The sequence below is a fragment of the Euprymna scolopes genome, chromosome 46, assembly GCF_053919585.1.
Source record: "Euprymna scolopes isolate OS-2025 chromosome 46, ASM5391958v1, whole genome shotgun sequence".
Taxonomy (NCBI): domain Eukaryota; kingdom Metazoa; phylum Mollusca; class Cephalopoda; order Sepiida; family Sepiolidae; genus Euprymna; species Euprymna scolopes.
Window position 1 is genome coordinate 38,206,815 of NC_136527.1, and position 23,234 is coordinate 38,230,048.

The 23,234-nt window shown below is 35.0% G+C and overlaps 1 protein-coding gene and 1 long non-coding RNA gene across 2 annotated transcripts; one reads left to right on the forward strand and one right to left on the reverse strand.

Annotated features, from left to right (window-relative positions):
* Positions 1 to 6,643: 6,643 nt before the first annotated feature.
* LOC145270096 (uncharacterized) lies at positions 6,644 to 7,261 on the reverse strand. The gene has a single exon (XM_080125697.1). The coding sequence runs from the start codon at positions 7,259 to 7,261 to the stop codon at positions 6,644 to 6,646; it is 618 nt and encodes a 205-aa protein (XP_079981823.1).
* Positions 7,262 to 12,770: 5,509 nt separating this feature from the next.
* Positions 12,771 to 23,025, forward strand: LOC145270742 (uncharacterized). The gene is made up of 3 exons (XR_013865542.1): positions 12,771 to 12,952; positions 16,213 to 16,300; positions 21,150 to 23,025. It is a non-coding gene; the product is annotated as an uncharacterized LOC145270742 (long non-coding RNA).
* The last annotated feature ends 209 nt before the right edge of the window (positions 23,026 to 23,234 follow it).

Below are 23,234 nucleotides of genomic sequence, written 5' to 3' on the forward strand. Positions count from 1 at the left end.
GATCTGATTTGACTCAGCCGAGGTGGGTTGTATTCATTTAGGCAGTGTGATGTTAGAGGTGTCAGTCCCAAAAGACAAATAAACGACTCTAATTCATTTCAGAACGACATTTTTGCAATCATAAGTAGCTTGGAAGTTCGCCGATTCTATTTGAATTAATTTCGTCTAAAAGTAAAACGTCAGTTGTTTGAATTATTAACGTTTAGCTTAATACGTTTTAATTTCAACGTGTGTAAAGAAGTCAAGGATGAAAAGAAAGGGAAAGCGAACGTGTTCACTGAAACAGGATGTTGTTTATATGTTTAGTGTGCGTTAGCTTTTGTATTCTTTGTTTAAAGAAAGGAAAACGAAGAGAAAACAGCGGGGGTGAAGAAAGAAAATAAAAAATGGAGACAGTGATTTTGAAACCGCGACAAGGCCCTCTCCTTGAGTAATTGATCATTATCAATTAATAATAGATATACGTCTTATATTTACTTGGAGGGTAACCTTTCTTCCTCGACGGGGGTGTCTAGTTGAGAGGATGGACAATTCTGGAGTTGGATATAACCCTTGACGTGCTGGCTCTGATTGTATGGTTTATAGGACGGGTGTAGTGTCTGGGTGGGTTAAGACAGGTTCTGTTCCTCGTGGTGTTTTTTTTCCAGAAAGCTTAGCTTAGCACTGTCGATGGTAATAGTGTCTGTTCGATTTCCTCGGTCGATGATGAGATGCTTCTGTGGGCGCTTTAAGACTTTAAAGGGACTCTGCTATGTTGTTGTCAGTGGTCGCTTTAGTGCATCATTTCCGATGAAAATGAACTCACAATCCTGAAGTTGATGTGGGACGTAGACTGTTGATGACGGTGTGTACTTGAGTTGGGCCATTTTATGACGTAGTTCCTGGGTGAAAGGACTCGGAGATGTGAGACTGGGAATTGTGTCCTCAAAATATTGGCTGGGTAGTGAGAGTTCCATGCAAAAGTGTTTTTCTGCTGGAGTACAACCTTTGTCTTCCTTGAGTGAGTTGCGGATTAACAAAAGGATCAAAGGCAGTTCATCTACCCAGTTGCTGTTGTGGGGTGTTTTATGGTCAACGAAGCTTTTAGTGTCCGGTGGAATCATTCCACGAGGCCATTGGCATAAGGGTGATAAGCTGTCTTCTTTATATGTTTTACGCCAAGAAGTTGAGTAAATTCCCGGAAGAGTAAAGGTTGCAACTGTGCACCGCGGTCGGTGGTGATGATGTCGGGCACACCTAATATTGCTATCTACTCTTGAAGGATAGTCTTTTCTACTGTTGTAGCCCATGTATTTCTGATGGGCACTGCTACTGGCCACCTGGAGAAACGGTCAACCATGGTGAGAAGGTAATGATGATTCTGAAATATAGGGAGAGGTCCGACTATATCGATATGAATGTGGCTGAAACATGCGTCTGGGTTGCTGAATGTGCCTGGTGGGGATTTCGTGTGTCTGTGTACCTTGCATTTCTGGCACACGACGCACGATGATACCCAATCACGAATGTTAGTATTCATGTTGGGCCACACAAAATGATCAGTGATGAGTTTGACCGTAGCACGTTCGCTGGGATGTGACAATCCATGTAGGTGTTTAAAGATTTGCCCTCTGAATGCTGGAGGTATGTAGATCTGCGATGGTCCAGTTTTGTATCGCAGTATAATATTTTGTTGCTGGAAGGGGCTGGAAACTCTTTCAGTTGCAGGGGTGTGTTATACAATACTTCTGGGAGGGTTGGATCGGATTCTTGGGCCTCTGCTCTTAGGTTTTGACTGAGTGGGCTGTCTTCTAAGGTGTTGATGTTGGATCTGAACAAAACATCCGCAACGGTGTTGTTACATCCTTTAACATAATGGATATCAGAGATGAACTGTGAGATGTAGTCCAGGCAGAATACTTGTCGGAGTTGTTTAAAAGAGAAGTTGTCAGTGGTCTGTGATCAGTCAAAATCCACCCTTCCAGTAGGTCTCAAAAGTACATGATGGCGAGATATATTGCCAGAAGCTCTTTCGAGAAGGTACTGTATTTTAACTGAGTTGGTGATAGCTTTGCAGAGAAGAATGCGATGGGTTTGTGTTGATCGCCACACACTTGCTCTACCACAGCTCGCACTCCAGTATCTGAAGCATTTTTTTTTTTTTTTTTTTTACACAGTGATCACCACTTATCAAGGCCCGGAAGCCACTCAGGGATAAGGGTTATTGCAAGTACATCACGTTAGTGAGGAGATTTTATGAAGTGTTTAATTAGGGGGGCGGTTCATTAGGAATTTGTTAACATTAGACTTGAAGACATCCAAGTTGTAGTCCGGAGGGAAGCAGACAGACGGAACAGAGTTCCACAGGCGTGCAGTTCTAAGAAAGAAGCTTTGCTCATGAAATCCGCGTTTTGATTTAGGCACAGATATAGAGTGGGGGAAATTTTTCACAGTGGATTCAGCTAGACGGGTGATTTTCGTGAAAGTTTGGCGAGGGGGGACCAGGGATTGGAGTTCAGACGAGCACCTGCCATGAAAATAACGATAAAACAAGGACAGGCTCGCAACGTCTCTTCTGTGTGAGAGGGGTTGCAGGGTAGAGAAAAGGGCATCCCCCACTAAACCACGAAGTCTATTTTGTACTCTGTTAAGGCATGATAGGCTGTTTTTGGCAGCTCCTTCCCAGATATGGCAACAGTATTCCATCCTTGGCCGTACTTGGCTTTTATATAGATAGAGAATTGAATCAGTAGTGAGATATCTTCTGGAGCGGTAGAAGGATCCCACCATCTTTCCTGCGACCTTGGCAACAGACTTGATGTACGTGTTCCATTTCAGATCAGGAGTAAAGGTCAAACCCAGAAGCTTGTCAAAACACGGGGCCTCACCCAGACGAGAGCCATCCATCACAATTGATGCCAGCTGGGGATCAGAGCGTTGATGATGAAAGGATAGGAGTTTGGTTTTAGATGCATTAAAGGTAACTAGCCACATCTTCCCCCACTGAACCACGCGCTCGAGATCAGAGGAGAGAGAATCCGAGAGAACTTCGTCATTTACAGCCTTTGATGTGTTGCCGTAGATGGTCGTGTCATCAGCATAGATGTTAACGAATGATTTAAGTATGTGTTTAGGGAGGTCATTGATGTAGATCAGGAAGAGAGTTGGGCCGAGGATTGACCCCTGAGGGACTCCAGCATTTATATTGCAGGCCTCCGATTTTTGTCCATCTACCACTACTCTTATGAGCCTATCGGAGAGAAATGATTTAATGATTGAGAAAACATTTCCAGTTATACCGTAGTTGGAAATCTTGTGAAGTAGACCCTTATGCCATACTTTGTCAAAGGTCTTTGATATGTCAAGAGCAATTACCCTAGAAAGGAAGCCTTTGTCAAGAGATTCACTAATCCTGTGGGATATAACCGTCAGCACATCTGCGGTAGATCTTGCAGAGCGGAAACCATATTGTGTGTCACTAAGAAGGTTGTTTCTGCTGAGGTGGTTGACTATTTCTCTATTTAATATTGATTCCAGTAACTTACTCATAACACAGAGAAGACTTATTGGTCTGTATTGAGAGGGGGATGACTTATCACCTGAATTCTTAAATACAGGGAAAACTGATGAGGTCTTCCAGGGGGTCGGAAAGCACTTCTCCTTAAGGCAGAGCTTAAATAGTTTCGTAAGTTTGGGAGCAAGTTCTGGTTGAAGCTTTTTTAACACTATAATTGGGATGCCATCAGGGCCAGTTGCTTTACTGGAATCTAGGTTTTTTATTAGCTTGGCGACCTCATGCACGGATATTTGTATATTACCTAGCTTGTTCTGTGTTATAGGAGGAAATATGGGGAGTTGATGGCCTTCGTCGCATAGGGTAGAATTAGCTGCAAAGTTCTTTGCAAATAGTTTGGCCTTGTCTGACGCTGACGAGATAACATTGATAATGGTTGGGATAGAACGCACACTTCTGTTCAGGATCCTATTTGTTATTTGCCAAAACTGGTGGGAAACTAGCCGCTGATCAGCTACCTTGGATTTAACAGACCGGGCATATAGCTTTCTTGCATTTTTTATTACTCTTTTACAGTGGTTGCTGGCAGTCCTGAAAGCAGCTTTAGTCTCAGTGCATCTATTACGTTGGTAGTTATGGAAAAAGTGATTTCTGTGCGCGATAGCAGCAGCACATTCTGGGGAGAACCATGGCTGGCTGTTAGGTTTTTGTTGGAATTTTTTTGATGGTATGAATTGGTCTATGCCTACAATTAACCATTCGGTCAGATCTGATACTATAGAGGACACTTCCTTTTTAAACATGGAGTGCAGAGGTAAATCAGATATGAATGTACGGAAGCTATCCCAGTCAGCCATAGAGTATCGGTATACAGTACGGTGGAGGGGTACGTCTGATGGCTTCTTACATTTTGTTTTTATCTTAACTGATACGACGGAGTGGTCGGAGGATCCTAAAGGAGAATGAACGGTACATGAACATAGCTCAGGGGAAGTTGAAAGAAAAAGGTCTAAGAGGCTTGCATATTGATTGGGTGCATCGGGCACACGGGTGGGTTCGCGAACAATCTGAGTGAGGTCATAAGCAATGGCAAAATCATGACAAAACCTCCCCTCATCATCTGTCTTATTTGAATGGGTCAGCCATTCCACGTTATGGACGTTGAAGTCACCACAGATGTGGATGTTAGCCGAGGGATGTGAAGACAGTATGTGGTCTATTTTCTCAGATATGCTCTTAAAGATAGTAACTCCGCTGTTGTGGGGCCTATAGAGGGCAAATATAAATGCAGTGGTGTTAGCAAGTGCAACCCCGAAGCACATATAGGGTAAATTAGGATCTTCTCTAGAGATATCCCTGCCACATGGGAAGCCATCCTTAATGTAGGCACATATTCCATGCCCATGGCGATCTTGGGAGTCAGATTTAGCTGTTAAATTGGAGTATCCATTAATTATGAACTCATCTAGGGAAGTGGTCGGCCCTATTCCAGTTTCACATAGAAATAATATGTCCGGTTTCGTCTCCTGTAATTGGGTTTCAACCTCTGGAAGGTTGGAACGTAGACCCCTGATATTGGAGAAGGAGACCTGGTAGTAGGGCTCTACGCTGGAAGATGGGGTTCTAGGTTTAATCGAGTTTTTATTCTGGAGATATTTCATGTTGAGGTTTGGGGATTTGTGGAATAGGTCGGCATACTTGGTTAGAGCAGTACAGAGAGGGAAAGTAAGAGAGAAAACGACAGGAATTTTTTTTTATTTGTAGCACACGAAAAGGTAAAGCCGTAACAATTACCCACTAGTATGGCATCGAGAGGCCCCACCAGAGACTCCTGCATGGTCCAGATCCACTCACCAAATGGCAATACAGCAGTCCCAGTACTTTGCGCCTGCTGATAGGACAGCCTCCTTAGTGGTTAATCCAAGGTTCGGGTCCCTGACTATCAGGCGGATAACGTCAGCCCAGACAAAACGTTTACCTCCAGCACCCTTACTAGTGACATGGCAACAAGGACAGACAAAGACAGAAAAATATCCGACATCTCAGACTACTGGTCACCAAGTAGTACCGACCTTTAAGCAGCTTTTTCTTCACCCTTTGTCAGAAACATCACTCATTGAATGAGGACTGAATGACAAAATAAGAGAAGCGAGAGTTACTGGAGCTGCCGATAACACATCCACTGTATTATCTACTCTCCATTTAAAAAAAAAAAAGGGGGGGAGAAAGGGGAATGGGTACAAGTGACTTATATCTAAGTAGTAAGTCCAATGTGCGAACTTAATAATTCATGGCATTTTGGTGATAATCTCCCCTCCCATATTAATGGGTGGAAGTTTGTCGTTATCTATCTAGTTTGAATCATAAAAGTTTCATCTTATAATTAATTAAAATCCAATAATTAACTATTATCAATTTGTAAAGACTGCTTAATATTAATTTACATTAGAGTTTAAATAATTTTTCAAGGTTTTAATTTAGGAGGTCCGTTTTCATGAGTGATTTTCTTTGCACTGTATTATATTTCGAATGTACTTGAACATAAGGCTAACTATATAAGGTAGGATTCGAAAACTAGAAGAAAATATTTTCAATACAGGCAAGCTTGCAGTAATAGTATATATTAAGTATACATCTGTTGTGAGGTATATCTGCGTCCGTGTGTCCTCCTTTAGAAGCACTTGGTAAAGTTAGCTAAAGCTGTTTTGCTGCTTTAAATGCTTTTTCTTGGTCACCCTTCAGGGTGATGGCTTTGTTTTTCCTCTGGAGATTTGTCAGGGATGTGAGCAGGCTTGAGCATCCGGGGATGAATCGTCGGTAAAAGTTCATCATTCCTAAGAAACGGCGCAGCTGCTTTACAGATGTAGGCGTTGGAAAATCCTTGATGGTTTCTATCTTAGCAGGAAGTGGGATGATCCTGTGAGTATCTGTGTGGTGTCCAAGAAAATCTATTTGCACTTGTCTGGGTTTGTTCGGAGACCATAATGTAAGATGGCAAAATACTTCTAGGTGTTCTTCGTGGGTATCAGCATCTCTGCTGGCCAACAGGATGTCGTCAATATAGGCGTAGACATATGTCAAACCACGCAAAACTTTGTCCATCAACCTCTGGAATGTCTGAGCCACATTATGAAGTCCAAAGGGCATTTTTTAAACTTCAAACAGTCCAAAAGGGGTTGTGACTGTTGTCTTTGGAATGTCCTCTGGAGTCTCTGTGACTTGGTAGTATGCCTTAGGCAAGTCTATTTTCGAAAAGATATGGGTCTCCTGAAAGCCCGAGGCAAGATCGTGAATATGTGGGAGAGAATACCGGTCAGCAACAGTGGACACGTTGAATTTCCAGTAGTCCATGCAGACTGAATTCCCCTTTGGATTTTGATACCAAGTGAAGTGGTGAGGTATATGAACTGTCTGAGGGACGGATGCTGTTGTCCGCCAACATCTCCTCAAATGCCTTCTTAACATATGCCAACTTGTGTGCAGGGAGTCGTCATGGCCGTGAGTATGCAGGTTGTCCAACACTCCAACAGTCTTGATGCGGTGGTGTGTCGGATGTTCATCAGTGTCGGTATGCTTAATAGGCTGGCTAATGTCCTTGTACTGACCCAGAATGTCTGCATAGGGTGGGTCGTGCTGTGTTGCCACGCTAATCCTAGTTGTGTTCAGATGTGATGGAATCCCTGTAATCTTAAGAGACGGGGTCCTCGTCTTCATGTGAACAGCCAAGAAATCGGCACCAAGCAAATGTGTTCTGACGTTTGCTACCATGAACGACCACTTAAGGTCACACCTGAAGTCGATACTGTTGAAATCACAGCTTTCTAATCTCTATAATATTATATACGACATCTGGACAAATTAAAATATTATATTTAAGCACATTTAACGACCAGGCAAAGCGCCCCCCTCCACTAGTTTCTGACATTTTAGCTTTTGTAGAACTTATGCACGACGCATTATCTTTTGTTTTGATTGTGCAAAGCTAGATCTGTTATTAAACTTCTGTTTTGTTTTTTTTTGGGGGGGGGGGCTGAGGGGGGGTGCAATTAAGCTATTTTTGTACAAACAATGTCTTTTTTTTTAATTCAATATCTTTAAACTTTATTAATTATCTTTGAAATAGTCCCAGAAAACTAATATTTATCTTTCAAGGGATTTTTTACAAGGAATTTATTTAACTTCTAAATTTAGCTGAATTTCTCAGTTTCTGATGCCGCCGTAAAAAAAATTGTTATAACTTTTTTTTCACGTGTACTTTTTTCCCCCGCATAGAGATTAACTGGTAATCTTGACTGGTTACTTACCGGCCTCTGCGACTAAAAATAGTTTGTCTTAAAGTTGTATTAAGAAGCAGAAGTTGATTTAAACACGAAAATATGAAATCATATCCTAACGAAATGGAACAAAACTTCTTCCGTTTTTTTTAATATATTTTTTTAATTATTTTATATTATAGTTTTAAAAGTGTGGAATCAATTTTCTTTATTAATTTAACGTAAACTGAGAACCCACCTTATGGCAACCTTTTTTTTAGGGGGGTTAAAAATTGTTTTCAAGAGGTTTTCGGTTGTGCTAAAAACGAATATCGCATTTAAATTTTCTGCAAATGAGTAGTTTTCCAGATTCGGATGTAATTCTTTGTTATAAGTGGTGGGCATTGTTGCATGTGCAAGCACAACAGTTGCTTGGTTGTCTGGACGTCTACCAGGTCTCAATTACCAAATAAACACCAGACCCCACCCACAAAAAAGGTGGTCGTAAAGTGGGTGCTCATTTTACGTTACATTAGTATATAAAAGTGATCCCACACGTTTTACTACTATTTTTTTCTTCATATCTAAAAGAAAGAAAAAAAGACTATTTGTTTCCTGAAATTTCAAACGTTATTTTCGTTTCTAGCGCCCCCGAAAACCTAATATAATAGTAATTTTAAAGGATTTTTTGAGGGTGGAAATATACTGCACCCTTACCTTAATAAAAAAAGAAAAGAAAAAGAAAAAATAAACAAATAAAAAGAGAACTAAAAAACTAAAAATAAAAAACAAATAACACTGTTTCGTTTCATTTCAACGATAAAAAAACTGATAAAAATATGGGTGCTAATGCACGTATTAATCCGCACTATTTTTTTAAAATCAGATGTCCAAGTTTTATGATATGTTTTTTTTTTATTCAATTGTAAGGTTAAAGTACGGATTAAGTACAACCGCCCTCCCAATGTTAAGAATGGCTTTTTAAATAATAACGACTTTATTTCAGCACGGATCAATAAAAGCACGAGTACCAAAATATGTAAAGATATTGCACCTTTACCTATATAATCCCCAAATAAATAAATAAATAAATAAAGCTGTTTCGATGAGGAACAACAGTCAACAACTCGCACAAAAAAGAGAAAAATAAATCTGTTTCGTTTCATTTCGATAATAATAAAAAACTGAGGAAAATGGGGGGGGGGGGGAACGAAATGTTTCGTTTCATATTTACATTTCCGGTTCAATGTTTTGCTGTCTTAATTCGAAGTCGAGGCGAACTATTTCGTTGAGTCGAATTACACTCAGGGTAGGTAATCAGTCAAGATTACCCCTTTTTTTTTTAAATAAATAAATTGTTTGTTGGAACCACAGAATAATTACAAAACACTATCCTCTCCCTATGTTAAGAATAGCTTTCGAAATAATACCGCTATAATAATTCAGCACGGTACCAAGAATACATAAGTACCGAACTTTTTAAAATCGTCCATGGTAAATTTTTACTTGATTTCCACCTTAACATTTTCCTTTAAATTTATGACGTTTTTCAGGGTTTCAGGTATGCTGAAAACGAATATTGCATTAAAACTTTCAATGAATAGTTTTTTGAAGAGTAAGCAATATATCTAGGCACCGTGTTTAGTCAAAGGTTTTACTTCTGTTTAGTCGAACATTTTACTCGTGTTTAGTCAAAGGTTTTACTTCTGTTTAGTCGAACATTTTACTCGTGTTTAGTCAAAGGTTTTACTTCTGTTTAGTCGAACATTTTACTCGTGTTTAGTCAAAGGTTTTACTTCTGTTTAGTCGAACATTTTACTCGTGTTTAGTCAAAGGTTTTACTTCTGTTTAGTCGAACATTTTACTCGTGTTTAGTCAAAGGTTTTACTCATGTTTAGTCGAACATTTTACTCATGTTTAGTCAAAGGTTTTACTTCTGTTTAGTCGAACATTTTACTCGTGTTTAGTCAAAGGTTTTACTTCTGTTTAGTCGAACATTTTACTCGTGTTTAGTCAAAGGTTTTACTCATGTTTAGTCGAACATTTTACTCGTGTTTAGTCAAAGGTTTTACTTCTGTTTAGTCGAACATTTTACTCGTGTTTAGTCAAAGGTTTTACTTCTGTTTAGTCGAACATTTTACTCGTGTTTAGTCAAAGGTTTTACTTCTGTTTAGTCGAACATTTTACTCGTGTTTAGTCAAAGGTTTTACTCATGTTTAGTCGGTAAGGGAAGGAGCGGGGACGAAGAAAGAAAGAAGATAAAATGGAGGCAGTGATTTTGAAACTGTGGCACTTTTATTCGGTACAAAAATCGCTTATGGCCGCCGTGTTACATTTCATGAAACATGCGGAAAAGTATCTTTTCAGTAGCGTGAAAATTTGATTTTATCCATTATAAGGCCTCGATAGTTCGAACTGAGTTGTCTCCTCATTTATTAAAAGTATAATAGATGTTCGGGTACTTGTACAGTTTAATCAATTCATTAAAAAAATGAAAATATTGAAAAAAGTTTAAATGAACGTTATGGAATGAAGTTCTCCGAAAAAAACAAAATTTCACTTAATTTCATCAAGTATTTTTTTTTTTTTTTACAGCGAAAAAAAAACAAAACAAAAACAATTTGTTATGATACCGAGCAAACGGTTTGATTTTTAGGAAGAAAATCTAGTGTTAAAGATGGGGGGGGGAGGATCAGCACTTTAAATTGAGTTAGCTCCCCGTAGCATTTCTAAAAATCCAAACAAAAATTTTAAAAATCTACCAAAAATCAGGTAATTATCCGATCAATACGAAATTTTCAGCGATTATTAAGAGAAGAATGAACTTTATAACAGTATAGTGTACTTATTTTTCATAAACGTTATTATATATATATATATATTTTTTTTTTTGCTCACAACGCACCTTGTTTTGAAGTGGGAACAAATAGGCTTAAAATAATCATCTGAAACTGAACATTACATAGATTGTGTTGTTGTAAGGGACAGGATTATAGATTAAAAAAAAAATTGTTTGCATACCTTATTTTGACGTCTGAATATCAGAACTTTGTGTTTAATTATCCCGCTTTTGAGTTTTGAAGTGTGAAATTCGGTGAATATGTTAAGTAAAATAATTATAAGCAAAACAAAAAAAGATTTTTTTAATATTTATATGAAAAAAGCCATTTAAAAATCTTTGATAAATAAATAAACAATTTATTTTTTAGCGAGCCAAATAATGCATGACCATTATTAAACAGGACATGCTTTGAAGAATCGATACAAAAAAAAATCGATAAATATTGTGCCCTTTGTGTTAAAAATAGCATCATTTTTTCGATCCCATTTGAAAACGTTTGCCGGCTTTCGACTATGGTGGACCAAATGCACTGAAATAATTTTTTGATTATTCTGCTTTAAATTGCTCCCCCCCCCCACATTTTAGGGAGTCTGTCCCCCACACACACATATACATTAAAAACCAAACTCATATAAATGGTCACCCATCTGGTACTGGCCAGCCTCAGCGTTAATAATACATTGAAATTTTCGTCACTGAAAAATAAGTTTGTTTTTTTTTTGCCTGTTTGGTCTTCCATAGTTTGCTTTTTATCAAATACAAACGTAAACATTGTCTAGATCGACGCGAAATAACTGGTTACCTATATGAATAAGTGGAATTATTTGAAATCCAGATACTTATATTATAATATTTTTGCATATTCTCATAGAAAATACCCTAAATCTTAGACAACAAATACATAAATTAATTATTTCAAAAACCTTTTTTTTCTTTTTTTTTTAATATTTATGTACGTTTTTTGGTATTATTATACAAACACCGTGACAGCGAATTAACCCTAACCCAAAAACCGTGACAGCGTTAGGGTTAGGGTTAGGGTTAGGGTTAGGGTTAATTCGCTGTCACGGTGTCTGTATATTACCCGTTTTTTTGTGCAAGACAAAAAATGTCAATTGCTAACTTTTTGGGAAAATTTAACAGTTAAAATTTAATTAAAATAGTAGAAAAAGTTTTACATATTCTGTTTTCTATATGATAAAATTCAGGGTTTTAGATTTCTGGAAAAAAAAAAAGTTACTCAGAAATAATGGATTTTAATCAATGTAATTTCGTTTTAAAAAACACAACAACTTGATTTTTCGGCCATTTTTGGCGGTGCCTAATTAAAATACATAACTTATCCAGGTAGGTAGAAGAGTAACTTATCGAACCGAATAAAGGCATTAAAATACATAACTCATCTAGGTAGGTAGAAGAGTAACTTATCGAACCGAATAAAAAAAACATTAAAATACATAACTTATCCAGGTAGGTAGAAGAGTAACTTATCTTGCTTTGTCAATTTTATTGTTTGTTGGCTTCTCTTACCAAAATCCCCAAAACGGTGAATTGTTATTTTAAATGCACCTATTTTTATTATTTTTTTTATTACAAAATAATTATCTACTTTATTTTTTGTTGCGGTGAAAAGTGAACATACAGAGGAAACAATTAAAATTAATTATTGCAGTATTAAAAAAACAAAAACAACAACAACAACAATATAAAAAAAAAACGGAAGAAGTTTCGTTTCATGTTTTTGTTATTACCTCATGTTCTGCTTCTTGATACAACTTTGAGACGAACTTTTATCTTTGAAATAGTCACATAAAACTAGTATTTATTTTTCAAGGGATTTTTGGGGTTTACAAGGAATTTATTTAACTTCTTAATTTAGATGAATTTGTCAGTTTCTTCCAACGTGATAACAGTTTTCATTATAACTTTTTTTCACCTTTAATTTTTTTTTTACATTTAATCTCTTTAATTAATTTTTTCTCATATAGATTAACTTTAGATTAATCTTTTAAACACAAGCAAGAAATAATCGGAAATCTATTTAACAAAAATAAATAAAAATACGAAAAGGCGGCTTTAAAACGATTTAGAGAATTAATTTAAAAAATAAATAAACTTGTAATCTGTTCTTTCTTAAATATTAAAATAATATTAATTTTATCCGTGATATTCACCAAATAGATCTGCTCTATTTCGAAATAATTTGTTTTATTTTTCCTCTTCAATTTTTTTTTTCTGCGAACTTGTTCTTCCGTTCGTCATCTTGAATGTTAAGTTGAGCTTGTAAAGTAAATCACATTTGAAAAATCGTTTACTTTATAAAAGCAGATAAAGTTAATCGAAAGCAGATTATAAAACAAAAACGTAAGTATTATTACATGGCGCACGTGTGTGTATTTTTTTTTATTTTCATCTTTTTTTCATCGGATTATTATCGAATGGTCACTAATCTATCAGATTTTGTTTTCAATACTGACTTAAACATAAAAAAGGTCAATAATACGTAATTCTTTATGTTATCAGTGGTGGCCAATTCTGTATGTGTTTTCACGCACAGAATTGATAACATTTTTCTTGATTTTGTTTTTTAATTTCCCTGTCTTTATTGAAACATGAAATCAGAAAAAAAAGCGAATAATCCTAATGAAAATGTTGATTTATTGTTGAAAATTTTTCGCTGTCGATTGTTTTTGTTTTCAATATTGACTTAAACATAAAAAAAACTTCTTTATCGTTTACCAAAAAAAATAAAATAAAATAAATAAAAATAATAAAATAATAATTTTATGAATTTTAGGTTTTTAAATGTTTGGCAAGTAAAAAAAAATCAGATTTTGTTTTCACTAACGACTTAAACATAAAAAAGGTCAATTTCTAAAATTTTTCAAAATTACAAATATTCTTTACAATAACGACTTTTATAGGTTTTCAAGGATGCTGAAAATGAATAAATATTTCAAAAGTGGTGCAAGAAATTAGTTTTCATGATATGAGGAAAGTATTTTTTTTCGAAAATTGAGGTTCACGTTTCTATATAAATTTAATGTAAAATGAGCACCCACTTTCTGGCCACATGGTGATATTTGGAGGGAGGGGCTCTCTGAATGCCGTTTTGGTAAATTGTAACTTACTTTCCACCTTAATAGTCATCTTTACCGTGACGAATTCTAGAGGTTTTAGGGTATGCTGAAAACTAATATCGCATTTAAAATTACTGCAAACAAATAGTTTTATGAATACTAAGTAATTCTTTTATGTTATCAGTGGTAGCCACCATTCATAACATAAGGAATTACATTGCTTAATATTCGGAAAACTCGTTATTATCTTGTTAACTCAATTTTTTATTTCTAAGAATAAGTTTCGTTTTTCTTTTATTAAATGTCTTAATACGAGGAACGCCCGATGCATGGTGAATACCATCTGATAATTTAAAATTAACATCGGTAGATGACACTTGATGACTTCCATGCTTGAGTTTATAAACAAGGAAAAATTGATTTCTTTTGTTTTTCTCATAATCTTTTCTTTCATAACTCATTCCTAACGTTTCACATACTCTGTGAAAATGGTTAACCGAAATCATCTTCCAAAGTGTCACGTATAAAACGAATCCCGAGAAAGGAATATTTTTTTAAAAACAGAATACAGATCTTACCCAAGCTAACGAATTCCCTCTCACTGGTTCCTCTTCCCCACTTCCAAACTCTGAACCAACTCTAGGCCTTTCTAAATGGATCCGATTATTGTCTTTGACATCCACAATAGGTGCAAATAGGAGATAACTTGTGTTCCAATTATTGGCAAGTTTTTATGCCATGTTATGTGTCAGGACTCTCCAATCCATCAACCTTTCCCGTTGATGTAGACTCCTTAATATTATATTTTACTGTCTTGGACATCCACAAACGATGATACAGCAGATAATTTGTGTCCAAATTATTTGCAATTTTCGATGTAATGCTATATGTCATGACTCTACGATCCATTAACGGCTTTTCCTGTAGATGTTGACTCCTCCATATTGAGATATCAGTTTGTTCTGTGGCTCAATCACTATGCAACTCATTGGACTTTCCTCAATCAACGTTGCCCACAGATGTTTCACATGCGCCTTCTGCTGGTTCTTATAAAAAACAGATTTCCAATCTTAAAATCTAATGACTTTATTTTCTTATACTTTCTCTATCAGTTTTTTCCTAACTTCCTGAATGTTATTCCTTATCAAAGTAAAAGATCGATGCATCTCTTTTAGAGCGATCTCGTGTTGCTCATCACCATAGTTTACTCTACAAGGCATTAATATGTTATCTAATGACAAGATCACGTCTCTGTTGTAGAACAAGTAATATGGTGAGAATTTTGTTGTTTCACTCACATGAAATCTGACAGCTGCCAACATTTGGTTTATGTATAAATCCCATGACTGTTCATTGTTCCTGATGTTTTTTGCTTAATTGTCATGCATCATCCTATGAAATTTTTCCACTTCTTTCTTTGTTTGATAATAAAATGACGTCATCACATGATGTAAGATGAGGTCCTTCAACACCTTCTTCATGACTTTGTTTATATTTTCCGGACATTATCTTTTAACAGCTAGGGTAGTCCTCCGAATCTGGGGAGAATTTCGTCCAACAACAGATGCACTACCGTTTCTGCCTTCTTATTAGGAACCGCTAAAGCCTCCAGCCAACCACCATGCATATCGATGAAAGTCACTATTTTCTAGTTACCCAAAAGTGTCTTTGGTAGGGCCCAAAATAGCCAACACCAGTCTTATGAAAAGAAAAGGGGCTGATCGCACTTCTGCATTCTAGGTTGTTGCTTTTTCAGATCTCTTGTTTTGCACATTTGATATATTTCCTACATATTGATTAACCTCCTTAAATAAACACAACCAGAAATATTTTTGCTTAATAGCATGAAAAGTCTTTTCCATAACTATTATTGTCATGGTACTGTACTAACACTCTTTTTTTAGGATGCAACGGTACATGTTACCTTATCAATAGTTCATTGTCAGGTTGGGACAAGTAATACACTATCTCGCCCATCACTCTGAACTTTTTGTTCGGCATCCGCATCTTTAATCTAAAAATTTCATTATCTGCCTTTTGTTCCCTAATTTGATAAAAACATAACATATGACACCGATAAGCCCTCAACTTTCTTATCCAATGAAAACTATTTTTGCTCAAACAAAACGATTTCACCTACCATCTCTCTTGCATATCACTAAGATTATGAGATAAAAAAAGTTAATTTGTTTTTAACAAAGATCATATCATAGATCATTTGAGGCAGAAATTATGTTTTTATAAATCAACAATTATATGACGTCATACCAATGAAAGATCTGACTTGTCTCACAGTAGTTGGAGTTGAGATTTTATAGATTTTGACTTTTTTCAGGTCTGGCTATATACTCTGTTCACTTACTTTGAACCCCAGATACTGTACTTCTCCTAAAATCTCACACTACATCACTTTCAACCAGAGGTTTGCTTATGTAAAATGACTAGTAGTACCGTATCTATGTGATCCAAGTGACTTTCCATCGTATCTTAGAATATCAAAATATCATCCAAATATGGTAATGCATAACCGTTCTGTCCCTGTAGAACTATGGACATTAATTGCTGAAAGATCCTGGGGGCGTTTGCGAGACCAAATGGTATAATGTTAAAGTGAAATAAACCCCAGTTGCAGGTAAATTAAGTTTCCTCTTTATCCTTCTTATTTAATTTAACCTGAGAATAACCTGACTTCAGATCTAAGTTTACAAAGTATTTTGCCGACCCAAGTAAGGCTAATATGTCATCAATGGCCAGTAACACTCAGGCAAACTTCTTCATGACTTTATTTAAAGCCTTTACATCTATTTTACTACCATCCTTCTTTTCTACTTACACAATCAGAAAACTCCATGGACTATTCGATCGCTCAATTACATCTGCCTGCATCATTTCACCTAAATTGACATACATCCTGGCCTGGTTTATTTAAACAAATAAACGAATACATAGGTAAATGTATTCCGTGCCAAACCAGAAATTTGAGGAAACAGCAACCTCAAATGCAGGAGTGCGATTTGCCTCCTTTTCCTTTCGCTAAACTAGCGTTAGATGTTTCCGGGCCTTACCCAAAAACTCTATCAGGCAACCAATACATAGTGACTTTTATAGATATGTACAGTGGTTGGCCGGAGGCTTTTGCGGTTCCGAATAAGAAAGCAGAAACAGTGGTGCATCTATTGATTGACGAGATTTTTCCCAGATTCGGGCACCACTGCAGCTTTTAACGGATTATGGGCCTGAGAACATAAATAAAATAATGAAAAAGGCCCTCACATCGTTCTATCACCTGCAAACTTGAAAGGTTCCATAGAACAATGCATGACGTCCTTGCGAAGAAAATAGGGGACAATGAACAGTCATGGGATATATACATGAATCAGATGTTAGCGGCTGTCAGGTTCCATGTAAACGAAACGACAAAATTTTCACCCTATTATTTACTCTACAATAGAGATGTTGTTCTGCTGTTGGACAATATTCTAAGACCCCGTAGAGTATACTATGGGGATGAAAATCATGAAATCGCTCTACAGGAAAGTAAGGAGTAATATAAAGAATGCTAGGAAAAAAGAACAATAAATATAAAAAAGAGAAATATGCATGAAATCTAGAATTAAAAAAAAAAAATATATATATATATATATATATATATATATAATGTCTTTTTGGGGGTATTGGAGGAGTGTAAAAGATAGGGGAGGTGCGAATGAACTGGAAATCTGGGCCATCAAAAAAAGTCGGTCTATGGGTCAGACGTTGAATGGAGCAAAGTTCGGATGAACTTAAACCCTGACCGACAAAAATGAAACCTGGGAATAAGATGACGTAATTCGGCCGCAAACATCAATTCAGAATGTGGGTTGATTACGTAAATTGGTTAACGGGAAAATTCATAAAAAAGCAATGATAAACAAGTCAAAAGTCAGTCAGAGAGTGACAGCAGAGGAAATGACAGATGATGCTCAACTGCCTGTCACGGTCACAACCACACCCTCTCCACCACACTATCTCCTCCACCACCGTATTACGTGTATATGTTTGTTATTAAATAAATCAAGTTGTTTAATAACAAAGCGTTTCGTTATTCATAGATAAATGAACAGCGGGCATTCCATTCACTAGACGACTTACATATATGCATAAATGTCAAACGAACTATCTATCTATCGAGATATTCAAAAATCTCTGATAGTAAGAATATAGTTGGTGCTAACAAAATAGACGTCATGGCCATATTGCCCAATATATAACACTTGCGGCTTTTATCGCATTTGTGTTGAGATTCTCTGCAACAAAGAAATTATGGTAGAAAGACTGACTTTCTATCCCTACTCTTAATCGAGCAAGCCCTTCTACAATTAATTGGGAACCATTAGCTGTTCTTAAACTTTTTTTATCACATAGTCCAGGTTCCTGTAAGTGCTTTAAAAACACTGCTAATTATTACTAACACCTAAATCGAAGTACATCCTCATCTCCTTTTTTCTTAAGCAACCCATGGCTTTTATCACACGTGTGTTCAGATTCTCTGCAACAAATCAGTCATGACGGAAAAACTAACATTCTATCCCTACTCTTAATCGAGCAAGCCCTTCTACAATTAGAGCTAAGGGAAATTATGTGTTAACATCTTGGATATTTGATAGAAACAAAAAAAAATAGAATTTTGAGTGGGGGTTGGTTTCACATGAATTTAATGTAAAATGATTTAGCATTTAAGACCATTCTAGCGTCTTAGGACAGTTGACCAATATAATTTTTATGGGAAAAAATCATTTGCACTTTTCTATAAGTATATGTAACTTACCGAAAAATTTGGTTTAGTGGGGAGCTCTACCACTTGGACTTAACGTTATTGTAAGGGCTGAAGGTTTTAGAAGTAGGCTTGCCACTCGTACCTAGGGTTAGATGAAGATTAATCGAGTTTTTGTTACGAGGGCATTTGCCACCCATTATGAAACTATACAAGAATTACAACAAACAAACAAAAATAAATGTCATTTAAAACAAGTGACGTCACTCTAACATAAAACGCCACCTATTTATATATTTAAAAAATAATAACTATTTGTTAAAGCTGGCATTAATATATTAAAAAAACAAGTTTTTATTAAACCTGAAAATTGTTCACACATTTTGAATAAATTTGATTTTTTAAAAATTACATTTCATGTCTTTTTCTACCGTTTTTATTTTTTAACTGAGCACCTCCTACAAATATTTAAATATTGATTTTGCATTTTTTTTAATTGGGCACATTAGTTTCTATTCAATAATAATTCGCTGCAAACATTGGAAAAAAGACGAAAATTTAAAAAATAGAGAGCTGATACCGCTCATATATGTTAACCTAAAACATAATTCAGTCACATATTCGGTTGTTAAAAACAAAAACACAATATTTAAAATTTTGACCACTAGTCAAAGTTTTTAAATATTTATATGCTTGATAAGAAAATAGCTCTAACTAAACATGTAAGAAAAGTTTTTATAATCAAATTTTTTATTTAAAAAAATCGATCTGGAATAAAAATCAACAACAAAAAACGTCCTTTTACAGTGGCTGTACTATCACTGCTTCTGGTTATTATGCTATTCCTAATGCTACAGTCTACACTCAAAATCAAAACGATTTTTTACGGATATCATGTTTTTTCATTGCTATTTACAACAACAGAAAACCATATACAATTATTATTTTAACAGATTAAAACAGTAAAAAGATTGTTTTATGATAGTTCAAATAAAATTCAAACAAAAAAGTTCCATACTCATGTTGAAATCTTTTTTACACAACGGAAAAACGAGTGCTCAAATCTACTTCAGACAGGCGAAACTATTAAAAGTGCAATCTTTTCTTGGCTAGATTCTAAATCTCACGAAAATATTCTTCATACCAGCGCAGTACGAGCATTTAGAAATCGGGGGGGGGTTGTTACAAAATCTTACTGAAAACGCCATTTTATGATGTTAACATTTTTTATCAATTTATTTGCTTAAAATTCTTAAAATATACTATGTACATAATTATTTATAAATTTATTTGTTTAAAACTGTTAAAATATACAATGCACATTTATCAATTTATTTGTTTAAAACTCTTAAAATATATAATGTACGTTATTATTTATAAATTTATTTGTTTAACACTCTTAAAATATATAAGGTGCATTATTATTTATACATTTATTTGTTTAAAACTCTTAAAATATATACTGCACATTATTATTTATAAATTCGTTTGAAAAATGAAAACAGTGGTATATTGACGACTTAAAATGCTTTGGTTTGTAAAATATGACTATTTTATCAGAATCCTCTTGGAATGTATGATTATCCAAAGCATTTTATCGTTCACGTGTATTGCTACTGATAAAAATATCAAAAAAAGGTGGAAAGTTTAAGAAAACAATACAACAGAGAGCTAGACATTATATAGTATTCAAGAGTGATTCAATTCTACAGAAACATGTTGTTCATGGAAAGCCACTTATGAAAAACTCATGACTAATAGATTCCATGTAAATGTGGAAAATTATACAAATGTGAGTCATGTCATTCACTAACAGTAAGGTTATAAAATCATTGAAAAGCTGTAATATGTGGAGAGATTGAAAAATTAGTTATGGCAGAATATATATGGATGGAAAAGTGAAATCATCTACCATTATGGGATAAAGTAAAAATTATAAATAGAGAATAACAATGAAGAGTAAGCTAGATTATATATTATTTAATACGATAAAGGAACTATTAATAATAATAGATATACATATAGTAATATGTAATAAAAACTGTCTATATATATGTATATATATATATATATTTATATGATATGAAGTAATGAATACTGATAACATCTAGAAACAAAATAGTTCTTCAAATTCATACTAGGATTGTCTGCTAGGACCTGTAATGCTAATATATGTTGCTATGATTAGAGCACTAGGTAAAATTTAGTTGTAGATTACATACTACTGAACGCAAGAAGTTTTTATCCTCAGTGAGATTGAAAATAGAATTAAAAATTACTTGGGAATTTTTACCCAGTCATCGCTACCAATACTAGAGTGTGCTAATCCCATGTACTAATTAAAATGTTCCATTCAGAATTATGTAAAGATTTTTTGAGTTCAAGAGAAAGATTCTCAAGTTCGACAAAATACACCCAAATAAGATCGGAGGTAACATAGAAACGTTGTGAAAATAACACCCTAGTGGAGAACAGTATTCTGAAGAATCAAATAATATGAAGACTCAATCCTCATCTCTAAAATAAAAAAAACGTTATTACTTTCAGTTTGAAAAATAAAAACACATTAATTTTGTAAACAAACCTGTGTTGAATTAAAAATACACTCATTTTATTTTTTAATTTAATTAATTAATATATGTTTGGATATTTTTTGATAACTAACAACATAATAAATTGAATTTTACAACATGAAATGTACTTTTTCAAATTTATTTTATACTTTCAGAATTTGCAACAATGAAAAAAATTCATTAATGGATAAGAAGCACCTTTCTGCATTGTTGATTTAAAAATCGTTTAAAATAATTATGAATTTCTTCATATGAATTTTCCAAAGTTGAAATTTATTAGCGTGCCTATCATCACACACTTCATTACATTCCTACTTTTTGTGGAATCAGATGCAAGAAAACATGAGATGCAAACAACATTCTTGTGAAGTATGTGGTTCTTCTTTTGCATGGAAGTCCAGTTTATTGCATCATATGCTAACACATGCGGGAGAGAAACCACATTCCTGTGAAGTATGTGGTTCTTCTTTTGCAAAGAGGTCACATTTATTGAGTCATATGAAAACACATACGGGAGAGAAACCACATTCTTGTGAATTATGTGGTTCCTCTTTTGCACGCAAGTCAAGTTTATTGCGTCATATGCTAACACATACGGGAGAGAAACCACATTCTTGTGAAGTATGTGGTTCTTCTTTTGCACTGAAGTCAACGTTGTTGAGTCATATGAAAACACATACGGGAGAGAAACCACATTCTTGTGAGGTATGTGGTTCTTCTTTTGCACAGAGGTCACATTTATTGAGTCATATGAAAACACATACAGGAGAGAAACCACATTCTTGTGAGGTATGTGGTTCTTCTTTTGCACAGAGGTCACATTTATTGAGTCATATGAAAACACATACGGGAGAGAAACCACATTCTTGTGAGGTATGTGGTTCTTCTTTTGCACAGAGGTCACATTTATTGAGTCATATGAAAACACATACGGGAGAGAAACCACATTCTTGTGAAGTATGTGGTTCTTCTTTTGCATGGAAGTCAAGTTTGTTGCGTCATATGAAAACACATATGGGGGGAGAAACCACATTCTTGTAAAGTATGTGGTTCTTCTTTTGCACGGAGGTCACATTTATTGAATCATATGAAAACACATACGGGAGAGAAACCACATTCTTGTGAAGTATGTGGTTCTTCTTTTGCACAGAGGTCACATTTATTGAGTCATATGAAAACACATACGGGAGAGAAACCACATTCTTGTGAGGTATGTGGTTCTTCTTTTGCACAGAGGTCACATTTATTGAGTCATATGAAAACACATACGGGAGAGAAACCACATTCTTGTGAAGTATGTGGTTCTTCTTTTGCATGGAAGTCAAGTTTGTTGAGTCATATGAAAATACATACTGGCGAGAAACCATATTCTTGTTAATTATGTGGTTCTTCTTTTGCATGGAGGTCACATTTGTTGAGCCATATGAAAACACATACAGGAGAGAAACCACATTCTTGTTAATTATGTGGTTCTTCTTTTGCATCCGATTGACATTTGGTGAGGCATATGAAAACACATACAGATCGTTCCTACTGATGCTTTACTTAACAGAGCAGCTACAGAAATCAAAATAGTAGTTAAAAATACTCCACACATTGTATTTCAAAAATTGGAAAAAATGTGCCAAACAATAGTGTGCTAAGTCTTTTCTGGAATTATTATTATTATTATATAAGTAAGGAATGTTTTATAGACTGGCTTTAAAGAGGATTTCTTCACTATGATCAGGATAGAATTATAATGACTGCTCACAATGAAAGCTTGATTACCACTGCTTTTAAGAGGATAGAAAAAAGCTGGAATCTTTGGAAAATTTTTATTTCAGTAATTATAAAAGCAACTGAATTAGACAAAAGGATTTAAAAAACTGACAAATATATTTGGTTAAATGATTTCTCGGTTGAAATGCATGAGAATTAATATATATATATTAAATTAAAAAAGAGACAAACAACATTCTGGTTCTTTTAATAAAAAGACAGATTTATTATAGGTAGGAACCCCTTCGTTTCTGAGAACTGCAAACGTGAAATAAAGTTAACAAAATGTTCGAATTGATTCTTTTATTAATTTTACTTTTGATTAAGTATTTTATTCTGCATTTTTTTAAATTTTTCCATGTATTCACGTAATTTGGCATGAAAAAATGTATTTCTTCTTTGAAGATTCTTTCCAGATTCAGATTGGAAACTCTTTTCTATCCTCAAATACATGAGATATTTCTTTGCCATATCATGTG